Source organism: Adelges cooleyi, unplaced genomic scaffold, assembly GCF_023614345.1.
Source record: "Adelges cooleyi isolate 19-005CV unplaced genomic scaffold, UGA_ACOO_1.1 ACOO_flye_CR_arks_rails_tigmint_CR_PRNA_574, whole genome shotgun sequence".
NCBI classification, from domain to species: Eukaryota; Metazoa; Arthropoda; class Insecta; order Hemiptera; family Adelgidae; genus Adelges; species Adelges cooleyi.
Window position 1 is genome coordinate 2,883,720 of NW_026096268.1, and position 17,440 is coordinate 2,901,159.

General features: G+C 30.5%; 3 protein-coding genes and 1 long non-coding RNA gene across 5 annotated transcripts in view; 3 read left to right on the plus strand and 1 right to left on the minus strand.

The window, feature by feature from the left end:
- The window catches only part of LOC126842740 (kinesin-like protein KIF12), a 28,527-nt gene extending 26,871 nt beyond the window's left edge, over positions 1-1,656 (plus strand). The window contains exon 16 of the mRNA XM_050579865.1: positions 1,186-1,656. Within this exon, the coding sequence (XP_050435822.1) occupies positions 1,186-1,543 (358 nt within the window). The 3' untranslated portion in view covers positions 1,544-1,656. The remainder of the gene's footprint in view (positions 1-1,185) is intronic.
- Positions 1,657-7,732: 6,076 nt separating this feature from the next.
- LOC126842735 (tetratricopeptide repeat protein 1) lies at positions 7,733-9,778 on the plus strand. Of its 2 annotated transcripts, none has more exons than XM_050579857.1 (5): positions 7,733-7,918; positions 8,007-8,300; positions 8,378-8,551; positions 8,627-8,809; positions 9,344-9,778. In XM_050579857.1, exons 2-5 carry the CDS (start codon positions 8,043-8,045, stop codon positions 9,512-9,514), a joined length of 786 nt encoding a protein of 261 aa, XP_050435814.1. In that variant the 5' UTR covers positions 7,733-7,918; positions 8,007-8,042; the 3' UTR covers positions 9,515-9,778. The 2 variants fall into 2 exon arrangements, with proteins under 2 accessions (XP_050435814.1, XP_050435812.1); XM_050579855.1 differs by having other exon boundaries at positions 7,734-7,918; positions 8,031-8,300.
- Positions 9,635-11,296, minus strand: LOC126842738 (golgin subfamily A member 7). Its single transcript, XM_050579862.1, has 5 exons — positions 11,126-11,296; positions 10,846-11,056; positions 10,631-10,783; positions 10,455-10,556; positions 9,635-9,978 (listed from the first exon to the last, which is right to left on the minus strand). Exons 2-5 carry the CDS (start codon positions 10,993-10,995, stop codon positions 9,934-9,936), a joined length of 450 nt encoding a protein of 149 aa, XP_050435819.1. The 5' UTR covers positions 10,996-11,056; positions 11,126-11,296; the 3' UTR covers positions 9,635-9,933.
- Positions 11,297-16,423: 5,127 nt separating this feature from the next.
- LOC126842741 (uncharacterized) lies at positions 16,424-17,379 on the plus strand. The gene is made up of 3 exons (XR_007686376.1): positions 16,424-16,568; positions 16,666-16,756; positions 17,281-17,379. It is a non-coding gene; the product is annotated as an uncharacterized LOC126842741 (long non-coding RNA).
- The last annotated feature ends 61 nt before the right edge of the window (positions 17,380-17,440 follow it).

Below are 17,440 nucleotides of genomic sequence, written 5' to 3' on the forward strand. Positions count from 1 at the left end.
AATTAATTTACACATGAGGTCTGTGATCTCACACGGCCACCTACTAATTTAATGTGCAAACTTTTAACAATGATAAATGGTACAACAATTATTAGTAATTCGATACAAAGACATTTGCGAGACTATATAATATATGCGTTAGATAACCAAGTCAAAAACTTCAAAGCCTTGGTGCAATAAACACCGACTGTATGTTATTATCACAAATGCCTGCTGTCTGTGAACATTTCACGACCACAGCGTTGGTCAATAAAATACTTACTCAGATTTCTCAGGAAATCGTTTCTAAAAACTAAAACAACAAAAGTTTAAAAACAAAAACAAAGATAAGCGTAAAATCCAATTACATTTTATTTTATTTAGAGATTCTTGCTTACTTTTAACTGCATCAAACGTTTATAAATCGTATTCATACGAGTGGTACTTTCAGGAATCACGTCCCTTAAAATTTAATTTATCGAAATCAGGTTAATGGTCATTTAACGACCTAACAAGGTTTTACTACTCCTCGCTATAATTGCGCCCTCAGGACTAGTATTATTGATACAATAATGTCGTACCGTTTAAATATTCTACGGAAAATCACTACCACGTAAGATCCCATAAGTTCTAAAGGTTCTTCGACGATAGAGAGAGAAAGAGGATTCAGAGGAAATTCCTTCATCTTGCTGTACACAAGATCAAAGTTCTCTTTTCCCCTTAATTACCTCCCTGCCCTTTGCGTGATTGTCCTCTGCGGTCAATCTTGTATTCCTTTCCAATATACGACCTTGTATATGTTCCTTTTCCATATTGCATTCAAAGTCCCATCTCGTCCTATTAAATACTTCTGTTTTCTTTCATATCCAAAACTTCCTAGATTATGTTCCTATTACTTTAAATCCTAATCGCCAACATTTTTCGCCGTACTTAAGTCAGATTTAATCTTCAATACTTTTCCTATGCCGTATTTTGCGTTTGGTTTGATAAAAACGTCATTGATATTGACTGTGTTTATTTATGATTAGATTAGATTAAATTTATGATTAGACGTAGAAATTATGTATAAAAATAATAAATTTGTTTTATTTCTTTTTCTGTCATAAATAGCAACTAATCTAACCTACATATTGTACTTTAATGTTGTATAATATAATAAAATAAAAACAAGTTTTAAAATTACTGCACTTGGCTTTCACTCTGCAGATTGCCGGCGAACAAACAGGTGTTGGGCGGTTACAAACTCAACGACAGCCTGAACTCGGCCGCGTCCACGTTGGCGTCTATTGTTAGCAGACAGGCGTTCGACATTCCCCTGGGCGCCAGTGCCACGAGCAATTTCGACGGCCGTCGGTCCAGCCAGTTCAGCCTGCCCAACATCGCCGACAAGCACGGCCGCGATTCCGTCGACAGCGACGACCTGCAGCTGGGACGCATACGGCGGAACAGCAGTGCCGAAGGCGGCAACGACCCGTTCGGCAGTCCGGTGTCTCCTCATTTGTACAACTTCAAGCACGGCAACGCACGGACTTACATAAAAGCGGGCGCCGCAAGTCCTGGCTAAATAATTTTGTCCTAGTCCCGTTGTCCCGCCAGTACCACACGACCCATCGAATCGTTACCAGCCAAACCAAATCGCCCAACCAACGTTATTACACGTTTATATGCAGTCGTCAATGCGGTTTAATCGCTGCATATAAGCGTGATAACTGTTTACTTATATTATAATGTAAGTGCAAAATGTACATTGTTTAACGCGTTCTGTTCCGTTGTACTATTTGTTATACACGTATTCGTATTATAATATGACTAAACAGTTATAAAAAAAAAAATTAATCAAACTATTAATAATAGTTATAAAATTAAATATAATAAAATGATTGCCAAGAATATATCATATTTTGTTTTGTATACACATTCTAGATCGCCAAAAACAGTGTATGGAAAAATAAAAAAATATATAGTAACACAATATGTGTATAGTATATGCCCGCAAAAAAAAAATCAAAATTAATAGGCCAACTCGAATTTGATAAAATAGCCTTTCGAAGAATTAAAGTATTACATCCGCCATGAAAAATGTGTACTTAAATTAAATAATGAATGCAGACAATTTTGAGTACCATTATACCTTCGGTTTATAAGAACTTATAGTTGGCCAAAATTGAGGGATAATATTCACTTTGTTTCGGTCAATTAATAATCAAATCGACTATTAAAATATGGAAATAATCTTAACAACTGTTTTACACGCATATTTGAGTACATAGACAAAATTCCATAAAAATGGCCTGAAAACTTTCATTGAAATTGTGTTATCAATAAAAGAACACTTTTTACGAGTTATCATCGCAAGAAAAAATTCTAACGATGCGTTTTTTTTTAATAATTAGGTTCACGACCAATCTAATTTTCAGATTATTAACATATAAACTACAGACTGAAAATAAAAAAACTTTCACTAGAAAATGTAAGTGGTTTTTCGGATTTTTACCGTCGTAGAGCTTTTATGTAAATATTTTACACAATATATGAAATTGTTTTTACCATTTAATCCAATTTAAAAATATTTTGGGTTGGAATTTTAAAATTAATTTTCTTTTTTTTCGAATTTAGAGCTAAGAGAGTTTAGACTTTATAAAATCGAAACTTTTCTAGATACATGATATTAAAGGTGAAATTCAATATAATAAAAATATATTTATACTTTTTGTTTTGCTTCCCTTAACATTTTTCGTTTTATCTTTCAAATAAAAACTCATCGAATTCCGCATAAAGGTATGCGGACACAGACAATATAGGTACTGATCGAAACGATAAGCTTTAATGAAACAAATGTTTCATAATAATTCTTTTGTATTTTTTTTATCGTGTCAACATTTTGGATTTTCAAATTCAATCCACAACATGTAAGTCTGTCATCAAAATATGTGTAATGTCATACAAGGTAATATCATACATGTTGTTATGTATAGCTGAGCTGATAAGAATAATGTACTTGTCTGACTATAATTTATAAGTCTTTCTTAAAATTTCATTTTCCTAAAAACACTTTACATGAGATGTCTTTGACAGATGATTTTTTTCCCCATTTGTATTAATTTATCTACTGTTACAATAGTAAATCGATATCGTTCTCTACTCGGGTTCAACTTAGATTATTAAAAAAAAAAAAAAATGTTTAATTAAAAGTCCTAGGAGAAATAACCCGAATTTAAGTAAGAGGTGTGTGCTTTTCGCGGCGATTTTCTGCAATGTGTGTATATTTTTAATAGGAAAAGTATTCTTGGTCTCAGTGTACCTACAATTCGAATTACAGCTTTGTTGTTAACCAACAGCTGTATAGTCGTTGTGTGTGCGGAATACATAACAATAGCGACTAGTACCAAAAGTACATGGTATATTAAAAATTAATTTAAATATTCACTCGCCCGGTGTCTATTATGCGTTAATTTTTTTTCTCGCATTTTTGTTATTAATTCTCACAGCGTCAAAATTAAACCCGTTCATACTCTACAGTCTACATAACTGAATCCACGTGGTATTAATACGCACATAAAAGCACAACGAAATGAAATTGCTGTTCCGCATAATATAACTTGTCCATTCATAATAATATAACACTTTATAATGCGGAATGCATTCCTCTTGGTTTCATTGAATTCCTTTTTTGCGCTCTGCTAAATAATTTTTCAATAACCCAAAAAAACAAAATATAACTGATACTGATGTCTTCGTTCCCGGACAAGCGTATGCACAATATCGACAATAGATATACACGCCGTGAATGGACCCGCCGATGCGTGACATTTGCTGCCCTTAAAAGGAGTATTATTTAAACAAGTCGCATCATTTCTGCCGAGTTGACGTACGTGGAATACGTTTTAAACGTGTCGGAAACGGCGAACCGCGGCCGGGCAAATTAATTAATTAATACTGTGCCACTTGTTAAGATTCCGACTGTGTTGCCAGTATTTGATCTAGCCGATGGCGATTCCCTGAACTACCATTCGCTCAAGTCTCAAACCGTGAACGTTAACTGTGAATTTCGTTTGGTCCTTCACTCGTTCCTGTTTGCCCTCCTCTCTACCTCTGTGTTTATTCTTCGAAGCGACGCGTCAGACCGTCGCGTGGTCACACCCTGGATTTTTTTTGTATTTAAAAACCTTATACCAATGGAAGACATACAACAAAAAAAAATCTCCACCTGACCCACCTAACGCTGACTATTTATATTTATATAATACTAGAATTGCATCTATAGCGTTTAATTATTATTTATTGAAGGTATTTAATTTGTAGATGCTAGTTTTTAAGAAAGAAAAAAATGGTTGGTAAAACTTTTTATTTTGTTGTGGTCCATAGAGAAGAATTTGGACGCATTATTTTGAAGCCATTATTTAAGGACGTGGAAGAAAATTTGACTTTTTTAAAGTCTTATTTTTGATTATGTAATGTGAAATAATTTCGTTTACTTGAAACTTATTGCTCCCTTGTAGCTATAAAGCGTTTTAACAGCTTTGGTTTTAGTTCAACATCCGCCCCTCGCTTGGAAAGCTATAATAAACGCCTCCGTTTTTAATTTTCACTTAATATATTATAAAACATATTTTTTTTTTTGCGACGGCCATGAAAATGTGTTGAATTTAATTTCCATGTTAAAACTATACGATGAATTGTACGCTTCATAACTTCCTTGTTGTCTTTATGACAGTTCTGATTGACTAACGATATTGGCAAATTGAAACGTTGACAAATTGATAATAACAAAATAAAACACAAAAATGTTTATTTGTCATTCAAACGGACAAAAAATAACTTTATGGATAAATATAACAATTAAATGAAATGTCCAATAAATGATTTTAATTAACTTTCGATTTATGTTTCCTCAAATTGACGAGAATAATATCGACAGGTACATCAACTAACAAATAAATGATCTATTTAACACTTTTGTAAACCTATGGCGCAGAGATTGGTAGATTGCGATTTTTAATGGAAACATTTTTTTTTAACGAGCTATAATATAGTTTTCGAGTACAATAAACCATTTATTTTGTTATATAAAAATATATTTTGACATATCAAAATGTCTTTATAAAAGGTTATATAGTTTGAGAATTGTATAAAAAATAAGGTACTGTAGTATAGTGCAATGGAAAAAAAAATTTAATTTTAAATAACCCGTTTAATTACCAAAAAGACAATGCATTTAATATGCTTAAAACCATTTAAAACTTATCTAGGATCACATCAAAGCTAAAAAAAAACAACTTAAATTTAATTTAAAAAATACAATGGTAAGTTATTTATTGTTTTATCTCAACATTAATATATTTTATATTCACCACATTTTATTTTTTTAACTTTTATACGGTCGACTTGAGCAATTTTCAAAAACTTAATTATTCATACTAAATGTACTTGTAAAATGTTTATTTCTTTTAAATATTTATACTATTGCTTTTATCTCTTAAATAAATTTAAATCAACGTCACTTTCCGGTACTGTATATAATGGTCTAAAATTTCAAAAGAAAAAATACCTTCTCAGTTCCGCATTGAAGCTAAAATTACACATTAACGTCATCTTGTTTGGCCACAAAAGTTTGGTATTAGAAAAGCAAACAAAATATTCGTATAGTTTGTCATATTATATTAGAGTTTATTGCCATACTAACTTCTATCATAGCGCCACAGATTTGCGGCTCGCGGTTTCCCTAACAATTTACTATATAAGTCGCGGTATTTAAATAGAATATACTGGGTGATCAGTTAAACGCAAATTTCTTTGGTATAGTTTTTGAACATAACCCCTACCAGTTAAAATTGAAGAAAATCACCCTGAAAATGTTTACATTTTTCAACCGCAATATTATTTGGCACGCTTTAGCTTTTTGATAAATGTTAGAATTACTTCCGAATTGTTCTAAATTTAAAAAAAATTCTGTTCTGTTTATTAATAATAATTATATTGTTTTGCGAGTGATTCGGTTTGGCACACATTTCGTAATAAGTAAAGTCCCGACGCTTGGGGTCATGTTGTAACGCCAGCCTCGAGTTAACTGGTTAGGCATATTATGTACCTACCCTTCGCACTGTTTATACAGGGAATGATATTTATATTAGACAATAACTCGATTTTGAAGATTTGCATGCCCGTCACGCGTACTGCCGTGAATGGCATTATGAGCAGTTACTCTCTAAATAATATACTAAGCGGAAATTCGAGTTGATAAAAACAAAACGGCAATCATAATAGTAACTATTATAATACACTTGGTGACATATAATAATCGTACTTACAAGTTTACAAGTATAGAACCTGAATATATATATTTGTTTATTCGATTTGCAAATAAACGCATTGTTAGTGGCTGGTAGTTTTAAAAAAAAAAACATTTCAATCCTGGCGCCAAAAACACAATAATTACGAGGGAGAATAAAATATTATTAAAATACATGTAAAACATTATTTATCAAAGTGCCCTCTAGGATTTAATGTTTATATAAGTTGATAATACACAACTATTTTGTGAATAACATTGTCTAATACCTCATTGTGATAATAAAATCAATAAAAGAAAACCACATTATATAAAACAATTAATAAGAAGAATATATTTGTTCCGAAATTGTATTATTTCAGACTAATAATACGTTTCAGTCATTTCTGTCATTTACAGGATTAAAGATATATTCGCTTTATATATTTTGCTTCGATCAAAATAAAAATAAAAAATTAACGTTGTCGACACGAATATTTTTTCTGTGCATTGTCAGTATTTTTTATGTGCTACCCCATGTAAGCCACAAAAATATGATTTTCATGCGGTGTATTCATATAAGCTCTAAAATTATATGAAGCAAAAAAAATACCCAAACTGACATTTTAACCATTAAAAAATACTTTTTTTTTATAATGTCTTTTATTATAATGTATATACTACTTTTTTTTTGTGAGGTATTACGGCGCTACTGAGGTGTACTTTACCCTTTCGGGTCGTCCTTCCCTCCGTATCCTCGTCATTTATTGTTAACATAAATAAAACACAGTAAACACAATTAAGAAATACCGACGAATTTCGATTCCTAGACTGGCGAACCGTGTAGATTTTGAATACAAAGTCTCTGTATCACATTTTTAAAATTCTTAAAATAGTTGCTTCTTGACATTTTCCCCTATTTAGTATAAACATTTTTTTATGATTTTTTAGATTGACCTCTATACATTTCATTTATGTCCTTTATTCTCGAGTTCCTAAGTAATCGTCACAGGACACACAAACATATCATTCTTCTAAAGTCTACACTTTTGAACGTCTGATAAACCTCCAGACTTTACACCTTTAATGCTTCAGTATCAACGACTGCCCCTTAAATACTTTGCAGTGAGGGGCCGGGTACAGTACTCAGGATCTGTGACCTACCCGCCCGAACGAGCGCGGCGGTGTCTGGGGCGGAGCCTCCATCTAACGCAGAAAGTTTTTATAATAAAACCGGATAATCAAGTGTGAATTTCACAAAATGTCCAATTTTATGGTATTGAATTTATTTATGTAGCAAAATTATCCTACAGTAATCTAAAATACAGATTATTCCGTATGCGAACTTCGAAGTTGTGTTGACCAAGTTACAAGTATCAATAAAATGCATAAATCATGAGCGAAATATTTAGGTTTTAATTTGTTATCACGACGTCGGTAAGCGTATATTATCAATGTTGTTATCTGTTATCACTTTACCAGTTATAATTGCCAATTGGAAATTTTAATAACACTAAATAGTCATAGCAATATTGAATTTTGTTTTCCGTGTTAATAATTGTTCATACCATAGTATTTTACATTACATTTTACTGAAATAATTTACAGTTGACACACATAGTTTTCATTGTTTTACATTTATTTATTGCTCTATTGTCTGGTGATTTCTTGGTGAGTATCAACGAATTGTAAAGTATTACCCATTACGATGTAATACGTAACATTTTATTCATATAAAGCATTTCTTTCCTATCTATAGTAATATTTTGATCCTTAAACTTAGAAACTCATACAAATGTCTTCGGAAAATATAAATAGTATTCCGTCTAATGAAGAACTTATAAACGAACTAACCAGAGATTTGAGGGATTCTGCCATCAAATTGGAAGACGATCAGTTGTCTCATGGCGATAACGGCTCACTTGGCAATCACTCTGATACTGAATCAGTAGAAGCACAAGTTGGCACCGACCCCGAGGTTAGAGATGTTGACTTCATTGATGACGAGTTATTGAAAACAAAATACGCAGAATTGAATGATGAAGAAAAACGAGTGAGTACAATACTCTTGTGATAATGTTTACTATGTAGATAAGCTTTAATTGTAATAAGGTTATTTTATACTTTTAGGAGTTATTACAAAAAGCTCTTGGTCTAAAATCTGAAGGCAATATTAAATTTAAAGCGGAAGAACATGAAGAAGCATGCAAATTATATACTGAAGCGTTACAAACGTGCCCAATTATGTTTCCAAATCATAGAGCAATATTATTTGCCAACAGAGCTGCTGCTAAACTCAATATTGTATGTTAAATTTTTTTTTAAGATATTACTTATGAAATACTTATTGCTGTTAATATATATTTCAATTATCAACAGAATATAGAAAGTGCAATTCAAGATTGTACTAGAGCAATAGAATTAGACCCAAGTTATTTAAAAGCATATATAAGGAGGTCTAAATTATATGAACGTAACGATAAACTTGATGAAGCATTAGAAGATTTAAAAAAAGTGATTGAAGTCGATAAGTATTATGGGGAAGCTGCATATCACGCCACAGTATGTTGATTTTTAATTTAATACTGATGGGAATTAAATATAATTATGATGCTCTCCTTTTTTAAGTTCAGCTGTGTCCACCACAGCTAGATACCGGATAGATTATGACTCGGAATTTTTACTAGAGGCTCATACCATTCATGGCAATAAGCATAGCCCTTTTAACTAAATACACTGGCGCAGTGGCTGCTTAAGGCGCTAAAATGTGTTAAGCTCAATTTAAATCTTTAATTTAATAAAAACGAATTTAATATAAATATAATTTAATATAAAACGTGTTGTATATTGTTTTGCATTAAATTTACTTTTTGTAAATATTGGCGTGGGAAAAAAAGTAAATGTAAAGAAATATATAATAAAATATTAGTTTTCTCTTCCACTACAACCCTTTATGCTTATCTGATAATGTTGTCTAAGTTTTTCAATAGGCAGAGAGTGTTGAAGTTACAGTCCATTTAGTTAATGGGTCAATGACAATAAGCCGATTTAAAAAAAATATATTAAGAACAATAATGATTGGTTATATTATTGCAGATATTGCAAGAAAAAATCAACGAACGTAATGAAAAATTAAAAACGGAAATGATGTCTAAACTAAAAGATTTAGGAAATATGGTACTGAAACCGTTTGGATTATCAACTCAAAACTTTCAGGTGAATCAAGACCCAAATACAGGAGGATACTCAATCAACTTTAAACAGTGATTTTTTAATATTATGTTACATTTCTATTGTTAAATTGTCAACAAAAAAATGTTTTGTTTTGTATAATATTTAATGAAAAAATAAATTAATTTACTATTTGGTAATAAAAACACATTTTTATTCAATTAACATTTTATTGACTAATAAAGGGGTTTTCATTGATACAAAATAAAAATAAATAAATAAATGCAATTTTTGGTATGTTGGTCAAACAAGATAAACAAAAAAAAAAAATTAGTATTAAATTTAACACTATTTTAGTATTATGACATTAGTATCTCTCAGCTGAAATGCAACACAGCTGTCAAAACTGTAAGTCAGAATGCCAAATTAACATCTACAGTACGTATGTTGCGTCCCACGTCGTTACAAACTTGCTTTCACATGAAGAATTCTTCCGTCGAAACGGATAATGTGAGTCATGTTCGAGCTACAATTGGCTGATCCAACATAGTAATTTCAATCTAGCAACAACTATTAAGGAAAAAATTGCAATAATTTTTTTTTTTTACAGTATAGAAATTTAAATAAATTGATCGAAAGGTGTACCAACTTTTCATCGTACTCATCAAACATGACTTTAATAAATAGAAAAATGCTAAATATGTATTGTAAAATAATTTAAAAAAATACAATTCTGTCTAATCATTATGATACGTCAGGTCCTTATATTATACAATTATGATATTACTATAAAATATGTTACTTTTATTAACAGAAGTAATAGTGTTTTGTAAATATCGGTGCTTCCAAGGCAAATGGACGTAACAAAAATATGACGTATTCTTAATGTAATGAGTAATGACAATAGTAACACATTGATAATAAAGAAAAAATGCACTCAAATATACTTATAAATACATCACTCTGTCATTGTGCCTTGACAGCATCAATATTTTTAATAATAACACTAACCTATTAAAAATATAAAAAAGGATACAATTCTCAACCCTCTTTCAGCAGGATTGGTAAGTAATAATCCTCTTGGTAAATAAACCATCTCATTTTGTTCAACTACAAATTTACTGACTTTACGTAAACACTGTAAAAATAATTGGATAGTAAATAAATAAAAATTGTGTAGGTACTAAATATTATAATCATTTTGATAAATACTTTTTCATAATGAGTATCTGCACAAAAGAACATCGTGTACACGGTGAAACAAGCAAAACATCCTTCACAATATGTTTTGCAAGATGCTTTTTCTGCCTCGGCAAAATATGTATTTAACTGATTGATGGTATACTCAAAAACAGACCGCTCAATCTAAAACAAAGTACATATAAGTTAAGAATAATAAAAACCAAATAGAATCAAATTTCTAATACTTTATTTTCCAGTTCTTGAGGGAAATTCGCTAAAAACTTTACAGCCGTTCCATCAGAATAATCACGTTGTATAAAGACTTTAGCGTACTGTGGCCCTTGTGTTTGACTTCCTGTAGTGCCTTGAGACGATCTTAGCGTAGGTGGAGACATTGTTTAGACAATTTTTAAAAGAAATTTAATTAAATTTGATAACTATCAATTCTGAATATTACTGAAAATAAATAGGTAAAAAAATATATAAGTAAAATAGATCAAGTATGTTATTCTGATACAAACTTACAGTTCGCTTTGTAGATTTTCAATAACTATCGAAGTGAAACTTCGAAATTAAATTTGGACTAATTCTGAAAACATAGAAAATTAAAGACAATTATTATGGTCCGATAAAAAAGTATAATATAATACACAATTATTGACAACTATCTGAATTGAGTAATTGCCAATTTTTATTTGTTATTGTGTAGTGTGTAACTTATCAAAGAGATGGGGATAGTTCTTACGAATTTGATAAGCGTTTGATAAGAGTTTAATAGTAAAATAACCTCAAAATGTCTGTAGAACAAAATTTGTACCACAGAATAGATTAACCTATCCTGCATTTGTACTACAATTAACAAACCTATTTTTTACTACATAATAGCATATTAATATATTACATCGATGGTACACGGCGTAAGGATCTAAGCGAAAATTTGGGTCACGGCCTTGGACCTTAGAAGATAATAGACCTTCTAAGTCCATACTTAACCTTCTAAACCCAATGCGGAATGCCCATGCTTTGACAGCTGTGACCATTACAGCAATTTAAACATTAAGTGGCGGTAAAAACAATAGCATATTTTTTCTGCTCAAAAAATTAGGGTCTAGACTATATAATACTGTATGTATTGTTTTATAGTATGTATGTACAATATTTTAGTTTATATTTAGGCTATTGATATTTGAAGAAAAAAAAATTAATAAAATCACCAAAAAAAAACGGTTATTAGCTTTCCTGAAAACTAAGAAAAATGACACTTAGACCCGCTGTTGTCGTGCTACCATCGATATTAATATAGTATATTATGTTTGTGGTACCAGCAGCAATTTAATCAAAACCATGCCAAGAAAAATGTTATTTGTTTATTTTTATTTCAAAATGATTGCTTTAGACTTTATTACATATTGATTTTCCAACACTTTTTCCAAATTTTAGCTGTGCGATTTGTTTGAAGATGGTTGTTTATCTTCTGGTTAAGTAGTCTGTTACACTTGTGTTTACATATTGGCTTTAACAACGTTTTCGAAGCATTACTTCTGCTAGTTTTAGGCCTGTGCTGATGTGCTGTATAGACTCAGTACACCATCACAGCCCTAAAGATAAGGCTTTTGAAACATTGTTAAACATGGCCGTATTCAGGAGGGGGGGAGGGGTCAGGGTTCAACCCCCCCCCCCCCGAAATTTCATCGAAAAATATTTGTATTACCTATCCTTTGTGTCTTTTGTTCCAATTTTTTTTAAAGAATTCCTGAAATGATGTAAAAAAAAAGAAAAATATTTGTGTAAGTTTTCTTTTAACTTTAAAGCCTAAAATAGAATTAAATAATAATAAATACGTAATTAATATTACGTACATTAGTACGTGGCGATAACGATAATTCGTTATCGCCTGCTTAGGCTTATGGACACGCCAATGATTTTTAGTTTTTTTCGAATTTCGTTGGTGTACCTACCTTAATGGAAGACGTCAATAAGGAGGAATACATTACTTATATCAAATCAAGCACTAGAAAAATGTATAGAATTAACAAGCCAGACATATAAAAAAATATTTTTTCAATTATTTTATTTTGAATTTAAATAGTAAGAATTTTATTGAATAGAGAAACTTAGTACAATTATTTCGTCTGTAGTTAATTCCGGACCCTTACAGCTGTATATAATTAAATTATTATTAATATTTAAAATAAATTACTACATGTTTTGCTTACCGGTTACTTCGTATTATGGATTGTATACTCGTTTCCAAACCACCTATGAGGTAGAGTATTTGGCTCGTTTTTTTTAATGTGGTATCTCCGTCTACGATGATGCTCAAATTGTATTTACTGTACAATCACCAGAAATGTGTGGTAGGGGCGTTTCAAGCAATTGTGGACTTACGCATAGATGTCGATCCGGGCATAACTTAAGACTAACTTAATGACTAAAATATCCCGGTATCGACAGAATGGGCGGCCACGCAACAGAATGGTGGACTTACGCATCGAAGTCGATCCGGGCATAACTTATGACTAACTTAATGACTAAAATATCCCGGTATCGACAGACCGAGCGGCCACACAACAGACAATGGTGGACTTACGCATCGAAGTCGATCCGGGCATAACTTATGACTAACTTAATGACTAAAATATCCCGGTATCGACAGACCGAGCGGCCACACAACAGACAATGGTGGACTTACGCATCGAAGTCGATCCGGGCATAACTTATGACTAACTTAATGACTAACTTAAGACTAACTTAAGACTAACTTAATGACTAAAATATCCCGGTATCGACAGACTTTGCATATAAGAGAGTACAAAGGAGGTTATCCTGTAGGATCACGGGATAGATATTGGTAATTTGATTTACAAAAAAATCTTGTTGGTGTACAAAATGTTGTGACTTGATTAACTGGACGCAAATTTTAAAGTAGGTAATTAATTTTTACTGAGCAGAAAATGTGAGAGGTTTATAAACTATAATGAGAACGACCACAACGCGAAAGTGAAAAGTTACCAACGAAAAAATTGTTAAAGTAGTTTAGTTCAATTATCTGAAATGACAATAGTGCTAAAATGTGTAAATTTACTTAAATAAATAAATTATAATTGTGCGGTTGTCCAAAGTAATTTATAAAGGGAGAATTGAGAGTGAAATGGCATCATCGTACATAGACCTAATCCACACAGTACTTGACTCAATAGAGGGAAGGGGAGGTAACTCAATTGTTTAGATATTTTAGCGTAGGTACCTACTAGGTATCTAATTTTACTTCCAAGTGAGACCAGAATATATTATTCAGAAATGTATTGATTTCGTTGAAAAAAATATTTCCAATAATTACACTCCCTTTTTATATATTCGTCTGAGGAATACATTACTTATACTAAATCAAGCACTAAAAAAAGGTCTAGAATTAACAAACCAGTCTTATAAAAAAAATGTTTTTTCAATTATTTTATTTTGAATTCAATATGTAAGAATTTTACTGAGCAGAGAAACTTAAGTACAATTATTTCGTCTGTAGTTAATTCCGGACCCTTACAGTATACAATTAAATTATTATTAACATTTAAAATAAATTACTATATGATTTGCTTACGGGTTACTTCCGACTTCGTATTATTTATACTTATTAGGAAATTTATGATCGACCGCAACGTGTAAATAATTGCACTTGAATCTAAAAAAAACAAATTAACATAATATTAGTAAATAGTATTTAGTAAAAATTGGATTTGGACTTTAGATTTGGTATCTAGATTATTATATATTAAGAGATTTCTACACAGCATGCTGGGTTTTTGCATTACCTACTCTGAAGCCCAAATGTGAAATCGCCCTGTTAGACTCTCAAATGCTTAAATTAATTCACCAACTTTTAAAATTCCAAGTGTTCTTATAAAAGTCTTCTTTTTTTTTGAAACAGTTATTATAAATAACAATGAGAGAGAAGGACATATTGCTGTATTATGTTACATAATATAATAACTGTATGTGTTCCAAATACCTACCATCAAGTCTCCAGGCTTTTGAGTTTTTGGTCGCCTTCGGTTTTTTTTTTGAAATAGCTTGAAGTTACGTCCAAACTTATGGTAGAACATGATAGTAATGTTTAAGTCGTTCGAAAAAGTAATTGTTTTAACGTACAATATATCTGCAGAATGCTTCGACACAATGCATATTGTTCGCTGAAAATATTAAAATCTAAGAATTTACTTTTAATTTACTTTCAGTGTACAATTGCTACGTCTTGTTATTCAAACAACAAGCAGAAGTTAACATAGAAACGAATTGTTTTCAGCAGTTAAAAACTCACATAGAGCCAACAAAGGTTTGCAAATTTTGTGTTCTAGGAGATCCTATATTATATTATATTATATATAATAAAGGATCTCTTTGAACACAAAATTTGCTTTACATTATTAATATTAATTTAGCATAGATTGAATTAATTGACAGAGTAATTGTGGTTGATAGAAGGGTGTATACTGTACATAGTAGCTCGTCCAGTATGCACATGCGTTTTATTCAAACAATAATTTATTATAAAAATAAATCTTGATCAAATGAAAGATGTAAAACTTAATTAATTAAATATTAATGAAAATGGTTTGGAAATATTTTTAAATAATATGATATGTCATTGTTACTTTTTTTGACATTACACTGGTGCAGACGACGCAACGCCTTAATTAGTGAACAAAAATAAATTATGTTTTTAATCTTAAATCATATGTATATTATTTCTATAATTATTAGGATTTAGGAATGTGGTTATACATTTTTTTTTAATGCAATTAAGGAAGTATAGTTTAGACGGACGGATAGTTGTATTAAGGCCACGATATGATTAGAGATGCCTACTAAAAGATTTTGACGTACCTACTTTCCAACTTCTTAACGCGTAGACATGAGCCTTCCCTTCTCTCATATCACCACTCACCGGACCCTATTTTCAAACATGCATCAATTTATTATATACTGTAAAAATAGTATAAGGTTTTTTCAGATGTTGAGATAGTAAGCAAATATGACTCATTTATATGGAATCCCAAATACTTTATATAACTTATAAGAATTAAATAAAAAAAGTATTTAGCAATTAAATTGTTATGTCAAAAATGTTATCAGATTTCAGGACTTATATAAGTCTGTATTATACTTATTAAAGGCGTAATATTAAACGTAACTAAAATTAACATGTTGTTTATAAATTAATAATAATTGTAAATACTATCATTATACAAAATATCAACACCAGAACATAAAAATTGAATTTTCATGTAAAATTCACATAGCAATAAATGCCTGTCTATCTAAGGCAACAATTTACTGTCAATTCTCTTTTTGGTAGAAAAAAAAAAATATCAATAGGATCTATATATTATAGGTATTAGAATTGATTATAAATATTATAGATGGCCCACCGAGTCAAATTTTAGTTCTGTATGCCGACACGGTACGGGCGTTAGTGCCTAGTAGTATCATTTTCATTGTAACGATTTCAAATTGGGTTCTCCATAAAAACGGGTAGAAAACAAAATAGAGGTAAAAATTCATAGAAAAATAGGAAAAACGACCACAGTTATCAAAATAGTAGAAATAATTGTGTGTAAAAATAAGATAAATTTCCGTTTTTCGACTTTTTTTTCCATGAATTTTTTCCATTTTTTATTTTTCTTAAAAATAATCTTGACAGACGTCAGGACTCAGGCATAATATCACGTGTTGCATGCACAACTGCAGTTGACATATCAACGCATATTTTTTAGCAATCTTATTTTTATTTTTTCCCAAGTAAATAACTCACACATGACTTTTAATTACAACTGTATAAAAGTGATTTCAAAATACCATCTTATGTTGAAACAAAAAAAAAGTTTCCAGCCGCTGCTACTTATACTTCAAACTTTTAAATGGAAGACTAGTAGTTCAGATTTCTGCTGAAAAGTATTACAATAATATTAAAGTAAGTGTACCTACTTGTTCCAATTGGAAAATTATAGTATTATATGCTTTGTAATAGCCTAGTAATTATCGTTTATATTGAGTTAATTTTTTAATAGTACTTGGAGTGAATCATGAAGATTAACCTAGAATACGACCATGGACTTATTGTTTGGGGAAAATTGACCCGAAAAGATAAAGCATGGGCTGGTACGTTTTAATTTTGATTTGGTAAACAGTTATCATATATATTAACTGTATAATATATTAACTATATTGCTTACCTATTTTATTAAAAAGTTGGCCTCGGCCTTAATTTTTTTAATTTTTGATATTCCCATAAAACTAACACATAATAATGACAATATCAGAAATTATAAATACCTCTATAGTGTCTTTCAACAATGTTCATTGTTATAAAATAATTATATGGTTTAATTAATCCTAGAACGCTTACCACACATTGATTCGAGAAATATTGATAATTTTACAGTTACTATTTATAGAACTATTTTCATTATGTCTTCTACTCTTTGTGTATACCTATATCTCCTATATTATGTAGCCGAGTATTAATTAATAAAGGTTATTAATAAATTAAAGTTGGTGTTCTTGGGGTGTCTAAAATTTTTTTCATATATTTGATTACCTAGATAAAAACTTTTTGAATCTCATAAATATAATTAATTAACTGATTATGTATTAATTAGTGATTTTATTAATTGTATCCATAGCTATGATTCTATCAACGAAGAAATTGGATCTAATTTTTGAAGAAAAAATTGGATATTCTTGGGTTTGGTGGTTTAATCACGATACGTTTTCACATGTAAGTTAATCATAAATTAATATGTAATCACGTTATTTAACATTTGCTTTTACAATTTTTTTTCC